The sequence below is a fragment of the Taudactylus pleione genome, unplaced genomic scaffold, assembly GCF_031769625.1.
Source record: "Taudactylus pleione unplaced genomic scaffold, aTauple2 ptg000689l, whole genome shotgun sequence".
Taxonomy (NCBI): domain Eukaryota; kingdom Metazoa; phylum Chordata; class Amphibia; order Anura; family Myobatrachidae; genus Taudactylus; species Taudactylus pleione.
In genome coordinates, this window is record NW_028285091.1 from 1,115,487 (window position 1) to 1,127,784 (window position 12,298).

The 12,298-nt window shown below is 48.4% G+C and overlaps 1 protein-coding gene across 2 annotated transcripts in view; it reads right to left on the reverse strand.

Annotated features, from left to right (window-relative positions):
- The window catches only part of LOC148477799 (uncharacterized), an 18,300-nt gene continuing 6,002 nt past the window's right edge, over positions 1–12,298 (reverse strand). For both annotated transcript variants that reach the window (XM_088456191.1, XM_088456190.1), the window contains exons 2-5: positions 8,939–9,062; positions 8,247–8,438; positions 3,711–3,789; positions 1–3,005 (exon numbers count right to left, since the gene is read on the reverse strand). In XM_088456191.1, the coding sequence (XP_088312317.1) occupies positions 1,600–3,005; positions 3,711–3,789; positions 8,247–8,438; positions 8,939–9,013 (1,752 nt within the window). In that variant the 5' untranslated portion in view covers positions 9,014–9,062 and the 3' untranslated portion in view covers positions 1–1,599. The remainder of the gene's footprint in view (positions 3,006–3,710; positions 3,790–8,246; positions 8,439–8,938; positions 9,063–12,298) is intronic.

Consider the following 12,298-nt stretch of genomic DNA (forward strand, 5'->3'; position numbering starts at 1 on the left):
TACATCAAAACATAAAGCTTTATTTTATTTTTATATTCTTCTTCCTCCCCAGAAGCGATCAAATAAAGTAATTGGAATATGTATGGATGAGTGCAATCACAAACAGAAAGCCTTTTAGCTCAAATATTTCATAAAGCCTTGGTGATGGCTGTATGGTAATATTGGCGATAAAAAAAATACAAAGTAACCCCAGAAAGCCACAAAAAGTCAAATGTGACATTTTGTTTCATTTATTGCTGTATAACTCAAATTATTTTATGTTTTTAAAGGCCCCCACACACACAGCGATATATAGCGGCCGTTCCGACAGTTTTGAACGATATATCGCCACTATATCTTTCAGTGTGCGGGCAAATCGTCCGCTGTGCGTTTCCATGGGGTCACCCGTCGCTTCTCCAAATCTTTCTGCATGTTCAATTGATCTGGGAGATCGACGAACGATTCCATGCAGCGCGGTGGGGGAGGGGGGGTGCCGGCATATCGGGCGGTCGGCCACCAGTGTGGGGACTAGCTGACATGTCGGCTGTCGCATCGCACCGTGTATGGGCCCTTAACTTACTTACCCACTCGTATTATGTGCACCGGAGCTATTGGCCAGATTCAGGGGTGCACACTATTGCAGCCGCAATTTTTGGCGTAGTCGCAGCAGCGGTAATATGCAAATGCTAGTTTCAGACTTCCCCCTTGTGCACTAGAGAGCGCGGGACTGTGCCAGCCCTGAGACACCCACTTTCAATGCTCATGGATGGTCTAATTCCACCGTTGATTCAAAACACTCCCCCATCAGCGCGCCTACAGAGGACGCAGTGTCACCTTCTCAACTCCATTTAAACATGGCTGCAGATCTGCAACTGAGAACACAGCCACGTTCACTGACGCGCCAGCGACACACTCAGAACACGCCACTGAGACAGTTTTTAGTGCGCACTTTGTCACCACCCAATAACGCCCATGGTTTTCCCTCGCCGTTCCTAATGCCAGCGATCCCTTAGGCAACAGCGCATTTGTGCGTACTCCGTGTAGCGCATACGCAGTAGCAAATAATCGCCAACATCGGCATTCCATTCAGTCACCATCTACCTTTGAATAAGGCCCTATATGCAGATATTCGCCAGTGTGCCAATTTGTACTCATCAACGCGACGGCACCGCCACCATCCATATGCCTGGTTTTACAGCCATTTATCATTATCAGCGCACACTTGTACCTGCCTTATCCGTGGTGCTAGAGACAGGACTGAAAGCAGATTTATCTGTATGTGCAGAGTATTTCAGCACAGCCCGCAATTCTGTCTACATGTCCTCACTGAACTTAGGCTACGTGCAAACCTCTCCCCGTTCTCACCCAGCTGTGCCACGTCAGGAGATGTGACAGATCTGTATGACGCTGAACCGCCCGTACATGTGTGCACAGCGCTAAAACCGCAGATGGACCCGCGTTCAGCTCAGCCCCGATAACTTTTTTCCTGTGGCTCTAAACAAGCTTAGGCATATATTCTTTTTACCATAACACGTTCCAAACAAGAGCGGTTCTACCACGTGTCCAAATATAAAAACGAAGCACTTCATCACTGGAAAGACCAATGAAAGGACAGAACAGTTACTTTCTGTGCGTCTTCTGGTGCTCCCGCAGGTGCGACTTTTGGGAGAAACATTTCCCGCATTCGGAACATTTAAACGGCCTCTCTCCAGTATGAATCCTCCGATGTCTAAGGAGATCGGAGTTACTGATGAAACCTTTGCCGCATTCCGAGCAAGAATATGGCTTCTCTCCCGTGTGAGTCCTCTGATGTATAACTAACTGTGAATTACACGGAAAACATCTTTGGCACTCAGTGCAGGAATAAGGCTTCTCTCGCGTGTGGATTCTCTGGTGTATGACGAGGGTGGACTTTGTGGCGAAGCGTTTCCCGCAGGCCAGACATCCAAATGGCTTCTCCCCGGTGTGAATTCTTTGATGTAGGAGGAGATGGGAGCTGTTACAAAAACATTTCCCGCATTCAGAACAGGCATACTGCGTTCCTTCTGTCGGCGTTCTCGCCCGCGATTTAAAAGCAAAAACTTCCCCACATTCCACGCAGACTGCCTTATTGATGTGCCGGAGGTCTACATCATCTGGGTCACTGATGAAAGAGCTACGATGCTGACAGCCGTGATAGGTTCCATCTGTGGTGGTTGTTCTCCGCCTATAGAAGCTGCCAGGCTGTATGGGACCTGTGCCATTACTACGTTCAACGGCGGGAGTACAAATGGGATGATCCAATGCAATGCTTGACGTATTCTCAAGTTTTCTTTCCTGGCCTAGGTGCGTTATTTGATGCCTGAAAAGTCCTAATCTGGTGGTGAAATGCCTACGACATTTAGGGCACGCAAAAAATTTCTTGCCCGCCAGACGTTTTTGCCGTCTTGCAAAATTTGAGTAGTCAGAAAGATAATTTCCATGAGCAGCATGTGAATACTGTTCTTTTCCTGTCGGAGGTCTCTGATTAATGATCAGCAAAGGTTTAGAAGGAATCTTATTTTCTGTCTGTTGTTCTACTAGATCAGAGACGCCGCTGAGACAATTATCTTCGCCTTTCTGGGTATTAGGGTCCTCTCTGCTGTTCCTCTCTATGTGGGTAAGCGTATAGTACATCTCTCTATGTTCTTTGGCTGCATAAACGTCAGTGTCAGGGAGATTTCCTTGTACACCGGAGACAGATTCCTCTTTCATATGAGTGGACGGATGTTGGGCATCATCTGTGGGTGTATAAATGTCAGCGTGTGGGAGATTACCTTCTGCATATGAGGCCAATTCCTCCTTAATAGGAGTAGATGGATACGATGTATGATCTGTGGCTGTATACATGTCAGTGTGTGTAAGATGTTTCTCTTCGCATGAAACAGATTCCTCCTTAATATGAGTAGATGTATATTGTGTATAATCACTGGGAGTAAAAATGTCAGTATTTGTAAGATTTTCTTCTTCACAAGAGATCGGCTCCTCGTTCCGGGCCTCTGATAAATCTGTTAAAAGCATAAGCAAAATGGAACATAATTTTTTACATCGACAAAATGCAAAGTATTTACATTTTATTCACACTAAAATACAGCGTTAAGACCTTCTGTAAGCTTAGACCTACTGTATAGCCCAAGTTGTGGCTCGTTTGTTTGCGCACTTCAATATAACATGCACAGCGAGCGTTTTTTTCTCCCGCTGCATGCGCTAATGGCTTCCAAAGTGACGGGATAGAGCACATAGAGAAGAGGATTGGCGGGAAGTATAATGGAGTGAGCAGGGGCCAGCTGGGGTGACCCAGCAGATGTCAGGTCCATTTACTAATGTACTTTAATACTAGGTAAGTATGAAAATTTACATTCCTTAATTTATATATTTTATGTGTATTAGTGTTCATTCTAGCACCCTGCACCTGTCACAACCCGTGCAGTTCCTCTTTCCTGCCTGGGGTGTCGCTCTCTGTTCTGGTGCTTCTAGCACACACTGGTCTGTATCAGCAGTTTGCTGCAGTAGCAGAGTGTGCTAGAAGCACCAGAGCAGAGCGCGACACCCCAGGCAGGAAAAAGAAACTGCACGGGTTATGACAGGTGCAGGGTGTGAGAATGAACACTGTATCTAAGATACATATATTCACTCTACATAAGTAAGAAGATGTTATCGCCTGGTTAAGACATATGCGACAGAACAGCAGTGGTGATTATAGCTCTTCTTACCCAATGATGTGAGGAGCTGAGGATTATCCATCAAGACATACTTGTACAGATTCTTCTGTCCTTCTAAATATTGCCACACCTGCAAGGAGAAATAGTGGCACCCTGATAACTTGTCATATGACTCCTCCCCTGCCTACATCTCTATCCACACTCCCTCTAGTACACTCCTCCTCTGACCAATGCCTCTGCTCCACCGTGTCACCTCCTCTCACACTCCAAGATTCTGCCCAGTCATACACTCTACCAGCCTCCCACCTTTAAATGTGCCCTTAAATCGTACCTTTTTATTAAAACGTATCAGCCTCTTCATAACTGGACACATACTCCTCCAACCCTCCACCACGTATGTTTCCCAGTTCACCCTTCACTGTTCATCACTTCCCCTTAGAATGTAAGCTCACATGGGCAGAGCCCCTCCTCCCTCTTGTTCTTCCCTAGCACTCTTCATGTCACCAGTGCTTCACACCATTGCAGGACTGAGCAGGATAGCAAGGTAGGAGCAGGACAGCAAGGGGCCAATCAGGTCAGAGTGAAAGGCGGAGCAGGACGAATCAGCGGACAGATGCAGGGGCAGGATGGGGCGAAGCATCTGGCAGATTGAGGAGACCTGTCATCCCTTTACTAGTAATAATAATGAGCTATAGAAACACAATAATGCAGTCATCACCCAGACACAGCCTCTGGTGTTACTGTATAATATACCATTCTCAGCAGTCACCTCTCCAGCCATCACCCAGACACAGCCCCTGGTGTTACTGTATAATATACCATTCTCAGCAGTCACCTCTCCAGCCATCACCCAGACACAGCCTCTGGTGTTACTGTATAATGTCCCATTTCCAGCAGTCACCACCCAGACATATCCCCTGGTGTTACTGTATAATGTCCCATTCCCAGCAGTCACCTCTCCAGTCATCACCCAGACACATCCCCTGGTGTTACTGTATAATGCCCCATTCCCAGCAGTCACCTCTCCAGTCAGCACCCAGACACATCCCCTGGTGTTACTGTATAATGTCCCATTCCCAGCAGTCACCTCTCCAGTCAGCACCCAGACACATCCCCTGGTGTTACTGTATAATGTCCCATTCCCAGCAGTCACCTCTCCAGTCAGCACCCAGACACATCCCCTGGTGTTACTGTATAATGTCCCATTCCCAGCAGTCACCTCTCCAGTCACCACCCAGACACATCCCCTGGTGTTACTGTATAATGTCCCATTCCCAGCAGTCACCTCTCCAGTCACCACCCAGACACATCCCCTGGTGTTACTGTATAATGTCCCATTCCCAGCATTCACCTCTCCAGTCACCACCCAGACACATCCCCTGGTGTTACTGTATAATGTCCCATTCCCAGCAGTCACCTCTCCAGTCAGCACCCAGACATCCCCTGGTGTTACTGTATAATGTCCCATTCCCAGCAGTCACCTCTCCAGTCATCACCCAGACACATCCCCTGATGTTACTGTATAATGTCCCATTCCCAGCAGTCACCTCCCCAGTCATCACCCAGACACATCCCCTGGTGTTACTGTATAATGTCCCATTCCCAGCAGTCACCTCTCCAGTCATCACACAGACACATCCCCTGGTGTTACTGTATAATGTCCCATTCCCAGCAGTCACCTCTCCAGTCATCACACAGACACATCCCCTGGTGTTACTGTATAATGTCCCATTCCCAGCAGTCACCTCTCCAGTCAGCACCCAGACACATCCCCTGGTGTTACTGTATAATGTCCCATTCCCAGCAGTCACCTCTCCAGTCAGCACCCAGACACAGCCCCTGGTGTTACTGTATAATGTCCCATTCCCAGCAGTCACCTCTCCAGTCAGCACCCAGACACAGCCCCTGGTGTTACTGTATAATGTCCCATTCCCAGCAGTCACCTCTCCAGTCATCACCCAGACACATCCCCTGGTGTTACTGTATAATGTCCCATTCCCAGCAGTCACCTCTCCAGTCATCACCCAGACACATCCCCTGGTGTTACTGTATAATGTCCCATTCCCAGCAGTCACCTCTCCAGTCAGCACCCAGACACATCCCCTGGTGTTACTGTATAATGTCCCATTCCCAGCAGTCACCACCCAGACACATCCCCTGGTGTTACTGTATAATGTCCCATTCCCAGCAGTCACCTCTCCAGTCACCACCCAGACACATCCCCTGGTGTTACTGTATAATGTCCCATTCCCAGCATTCACCTCTCCAGTCACCACCCAGACACATCCCCTGGTGTTACTGTATAATGTCCCATTCCCAGCAGTCACCTCTCCAGTCAGCACCCAGACATCCCCTGGTGTTACTGTATAATGTCCCATTCCCAGCAGTCACCTCTCCAGTCATCACCCAGACACATCCCCTGATGTTACTGTATAATGTCCCATTCCCAGCAGTCACCTCCCCAGTCATCACCCAGACACATCCCCTGGTGTTACTGTATAATGTCCCATTCCCAGCAGTCACCTCTCCAGTCATCACCCAGACACATCCCCTGGTGTTACTGTATAATGTCCCATTCCCAGCAGTCACCTCTCCAGTCATCACACAGACACATCCCCTGGTGTTACTGTATAATGTCCCATTCCCAGCAGTCACCTCTCCAGTCAGCACCCAGACACATCCCCTGGTGTTACTGTATAATGTCCCATTCCCAGCAGTCACCTCTCCAGTCAGCACCCAGACACATCCCCTGGTGTTACTGTATAATGTCCCATTCCCAGCAGTCACCTCTCCAGTCAGCACCCAGACACAGCCCCTGGTGTTACTGTATAATGTCCCATTCCCAGCAGTCACCTCTCCAGTCATCACCCAGACACATCCCCTGGTGTTACTGTATAATGTCCCATTCCCAGCAGTCACCTCTCCAGTCATCACCCAGACACATCCCCTGGTGTTACTGTATAATGTCCCATTCCCAGCAGTCACCTCTCCAGTCACCACCCAGACACATCCCCTGGTGTTACTGTATAATGTCCCATTCCCAGCAGTCACCTCTCCAGTCATCACCCAGACACATCCCCTGGTGTTACTGTATAATGTCCCATTCCCAGCAGTCACCTCCCCAGTCATCACCCAGACACATCCCCTGGTGTTACTGTATAATGTCCCATTCCCAGCAGTCACCTCTCCAGTCATCACCCAGACACATCCCCTGGTGTTACTGTATAATGTCCTATTCCCAGCAGTCACCTCTCCAGTCATCACCCAGACACATCCCCTGGTGTTACTGTATAATGTTCCATTCCCAGCAGTCACCTCTCCAGTCATCACCCAGACACATCCCCTGGTGTTACTGTATAATGTCCTATTCCCAGCAGTCACCTCCCCAGTCATCACCCAGACACATCCCCTGGTGTTACTGTATAATGTCCTATTCCCAGCAGTCACCTCCCCAGTCATCACCCAGACACATCCCCTGGTGTTACTGTATAATGTCCCATTCCCAGCAGTCACCTCTCCAGTCATCACCCAGACACATCCCCTGGTGTTACTGTATAATGTCCTATTCCTAGCAGTCACCTCCCCAGTCACCTCCCCAGTCATCACCCCAGTCATCACCCAGACACATCCCCTGGTGTTACTGTATAATGTCCCATTCCCAGCAGTCACCTCTCCAGTCATCACCCAGACACAGCCCCTGGTGTTACTGTATAATGTCCCATTCCCAGCAGTCACCTCTCCAGTCATCACCCAGACACATCCCCTGGTACTGTATAATGTCCCATTCCCAGCAGTCACCTCTCCAGTCATCACCCAGACACATCCCCTGGTGTTACTGTATAATGTCCCATTCCCAGCAGTCACCTCTTCAGTCATCACCCAGACACAGCCCCTGGTGTTACTGTATAATGTCCCATTCCCAGCAGTCACCTCTCCAGTCATCACCCAGACACATCCCCTGGTACTGTATAATGTCCCATTCCCAGCAGTCACCTCTCCAGTCATCACCCAGACACATCCCCTGGTGTTACTGTATAATGTCCCATTCCCAGCAGTCACCTCTTCAGTCATCACCCAGACACAGCCCCTGGTGTTACTGTATAATGTCCCATTCCCAGCAGTCACCTCTTCAGTCATCACCCAGACACATCCCCTGGTGTTACTGTATAATGTCCCATTCCCAGCAGTCACCTCTCCAGTCATCACCCAGACACATCCCCTGGTGTTACTGTATAATGTCCCATTCCCAGCAGTCACCTCTCCAGTCATCACCCAGACACATCCCCTGGTGTTACTGTATAATGTCCCATTCCCAGCAGTCACCTCTCCAGTCATCACCCAGACACATCCCCTGGTGTTACTGTATAATGTCCCATTCCCAGCAGTCACCTCCCCAGTCATCACCCAGACACATCCCCTGGTGTTACTGTATAATGTCCCATTCCCAGCAGTCACCTCTCCAGTCATCACCCAGACACATCCCCTGGTGTTACTGTATAATGTCCCATTCCCAGCAGTCACCTCTCCAGTCATCACCCAGACACATCCCCTGGTGTTACTGTATAATGTCCCATTCCCAGCAGTCACCTCTCCAGTCAGCAGATGAATGATCTTGTTTGTAAGTTCCAGGATTTTCTTATCATTGTTTCTCTCATGTATCAGGGAGTGAGATGGAGGCTCCACAACAGGGCTGTGGGTTCTGCCTAATCCTTCCATAACAAGAGAATGGCTACTGGGTGTGTTATTCCTCCCAGATGTCTTCTTTACAACTGTATAATCCTGTGCAATGAAGAGTGAGATAAATACTGTACTGTAAATACTAGCCTTCAGAACTAATACTTTTTTTATTTTAATCCCCTTTTCTAAAGCTAAGACTATGTCGGCACGATATGTTGTTTCTGGGCAAATCGAAACGACAGTCGGCAAAATCGCTCAGCAAGTACGGCCAATATATGCGCACTCCCACGTGCTGCACATCCAACCAGATGATATCGCAAGCGACCCCATTGCAGGTAATGAAGGCCGGATCGAATTATCGTTCCATTGTTCATTACCTCGTTCTGATGTGTACCCCGGAACAGAAATGTCGGCCCGTCATATCGGCTAGGTACCATTTTGTTCAGTGTGTACCCAGCTTAATCTTAACAATGAGAAATTGTACATACTGCTGAGAATGTCTACCTACCTGACTGACATAGAATAATACTGTGGAATTAGGCCCACACTATGGATACACCCCCAATATAATATGTCTACTACACATGCTCAGAATCCCTTACCTCACCAGTCAGCATATAGATTATCTCCACTGTGAGATTTAATACTCCAGTCATATGACTCCTGTTTGGGTCCATCCTCGTGGAATTACTACACGTCACGTATTCTGTTATGGACACTCACTATCTATAGAGAGATAGGAATTAGAATCAGAAGTTTTCGGTTATATACATATTATACACATGGATAAAGCCACATGGTAAATCATACCGATTCCTTCCTGCAGCCTAAACCTAATCTCACTCCCGAAGCCTAACCATAACCCTTACCCCAGTACTTACCTTCGGGGTTTCGGCGTGTCGGAATCACAGCGGTCGGCATTCTGACCACATCCTGACTGACAGGAAAATAACCAGCTACAATGTGTACGATATATATTATCTACAACTTACAGCAATATAAGCAGATCCAATGTGTGTTATATACGTCAGACAGCAATAATATCTTCACCAATGTGTAATAAATGTGACTGAAAGGAATGTAAGCCACTTTCAGTTTTATAATGTGTATTCTAATGAAATAATCATATACACCGCTACATTGTTTAAAATGTGTATTATTTGTGACCTACAGGAAAAATACCAACTGCAATGTATATAAATGTATATTACATGAGACTAACAGGAATATGCACTGCTCCAATTTGTATAATATAATTAACTGATAGGAATATAACCAGTTCCTATGTGCATAATGAATACTATATGTAACTGACAGCCCCAATGCTTATAAAGTGTATCATACGCGAGATAGATAGGAATATAACCAGCTTCAATGTGTGTGATTTGTGTGTGTGTGGAAAAATATATATAATTTGATTTAATTTTACTGATCGCAAGATACCCAGCTACATTGTCTATAATGTGTTTTATATATTATTGTAGAGAAGCTAGCGCTAGGAAATCGCCACCTGAAAATTGGAATGAAAGTGCAATATAAATTATATCACATTGAATAAATATACATTACATAGACAACAATAACTACACAAACAGAAAATGGATCAAACAATGGACATATAAATTGTATATAGGCATCATATAAAATAACTGTGGGCTATAGGCAATGAATGGGTAAAGTATCCACTCTATAAATGTACAAATGACACCTCTAGTAAGTGTCCTGATATTGCATAGTACTCAGGGAAGAAAAATATGAGATATGGTAAGAACTTACCCTTGTTATCTCTATTTCTACGAAGTCCATAGGGTTCCACAGGATACCTTGGGGTATAGGTGTGACGTCAGTCGCAGGGCACCAAAGAGTTAAGCTTTCAGCCTCCCAGGATGCACTAGGTCCCCCTCCTATACCCCGCCCCCGGGCCAAGGCACCTCAGTTAGTTACCAAGCCATAGGCCGGAGGAGGAGAAGGAAGAGAGAGAACAAAGATCTGGACACATACAAGAATCACATTCTCACCAGAGGGAGACGGAAAACCGGTGACCAGAGCAAAGCCCATCTGCAGCACAGGTGCGACAGGGCGGGAGTCCTGTGGAACCCTATGGACTTCGTAGAAATAGAGATAACAAGGGTAAGTTCTTACCATATCTCATATTTTCTACTTCAGGGTCCATAGGGTATCCACAGGATACCTTGGGGATGTCCCAAAGCAGTATCCTTTAAGGGTGGGGACGCTCCTGTGCAGAAAGGAGAATCCGCCGCCCGAAGGAAGCATCCTGAGAGGCGAAGGTGTCAAACCTGTAATACCTCACGAAGGTATGGACAGAAGACCACGTAGCAGCCTTGCAGATCTGAACTGCCGAGGCACCACGTCGAGCTGCCCACGAAGGACCCACAGACCTAGTGGAATGAGCCTTCAGAGAAGGAGGGACCGGTAGGCCTTCATGAAGATAAGCTTCAGAAATAGCCATACGGATCCAGGCTGCCAAAGTTTGCTTTGAAGCAGGCCAACCCTTTTTACGGAAGCCAAAGAGGACAAACAAAGCGTCCGACTTCCTAAACGAAGAAGTGCGGTCAACATAAGTCCTTAAGGCCCGCACAACATCCAAAGAGGCCTCACCCACGGAAAGACCCGGTGAGTTAAAGGCCGGAACAACTATTTCCTCGTTAATATGAAACTGGGAAACAACTTTGGGAAGAAACTCGGGCCGAGTGCGGAGCACTGCCCTGTTCCCATAAAAAACCAAGAAAGGGGGTCTACAAGAAAGAGCCCCTAACTCAGAAACACGTCTGGCCGAAGCAATGGCCAGAAGGAAAACAGTCTTAGCTGTTAGCCATTTAAGATCCACTGAGCCCAGTGGTTCAAACGGCGGTCCTTGGAGAGCCCTCAGGACCACAGCCAAATCCCAAGGCGCCACAGGTGGAACAAAGGGCGGCTGAATGCGGAGAACACCCTGCATAAAGGTGCGCCCCACCGGGATTGTAGCAATCCTACGGTGAAACCAGACAGATAGGGCCGAAACCTGTACCTTCAAAGAAGCAAGGCGAAGCCCATGATCTAGTCCCGCTTGCAGGAAGGCGAGAATCCGAGACAGACGAAACTCCCGCGGTGCATAACCTCTCGGTCGACACCACTGGAAGAACGTATGCCACACGCGATGGTATATCCTCGCGGAAGACGGTTTCCGAGCTCGTAACATGGTACGCACCACAGAGCTGGAAAACCCCCGGGACCTCAGCATGGCCGTCTCAACAGCCACGCCGTCAAAGACAGCCGAGTCAGGTCCGGGTGAAGGCAAGGACCCTGAGACAGAAGGTCCGGTCGTAGCGGCAACCGCAGAGGAATGTCCACGGACAGACCCTGAAGGTCTGAGAACCAGTGCCGTCTGGGCCACGCGGGAGCTATCAACAGGAGCGTCCCTCCTTCCTGTTTGAATTTCCGGATTACCCGTGGAAGAAGGGAGACCGGAGGGAACAGGTATGCGAACCGGAACGTCCACCGGACGGACAGAGCATCCACCAGAGACGCCCCTTCGTCTCTTGTGCGAGACCCGTACACCGGCAACTTGTTGTTGTGCCGGGACGCCATGAGGTCGATTTCTGGAAGACCCCACCTGTCCACCAGTAGTTGAAAAACGTCCGGGTGCAGGGACCATTCCCCCGGATGAACGTCCTGGCGACTTAGAAAGTCCGCCTCCCAATTGAGCACTCCCGGGATGAAGACCGCTGATATGGCCGGAAGATTGCGCTCCGCCCAAACCAGGATCCGAGAGACCTCTACGAAAGCCGCCCGACTGCGAGTTCCTCCTTGCCTGTTTATGTAGGCCACGGTGGTAGCGTTGTCCGACTGGACCTGCACCGGGCGACCCTGGAGAAACCGCTGTGCCTGCTGGAGAGCATTGAAGACCGCACGGAGTTCCAAGATATTTATTGGAAGCTCCACTTCTGTCGGCGTCCACCTGC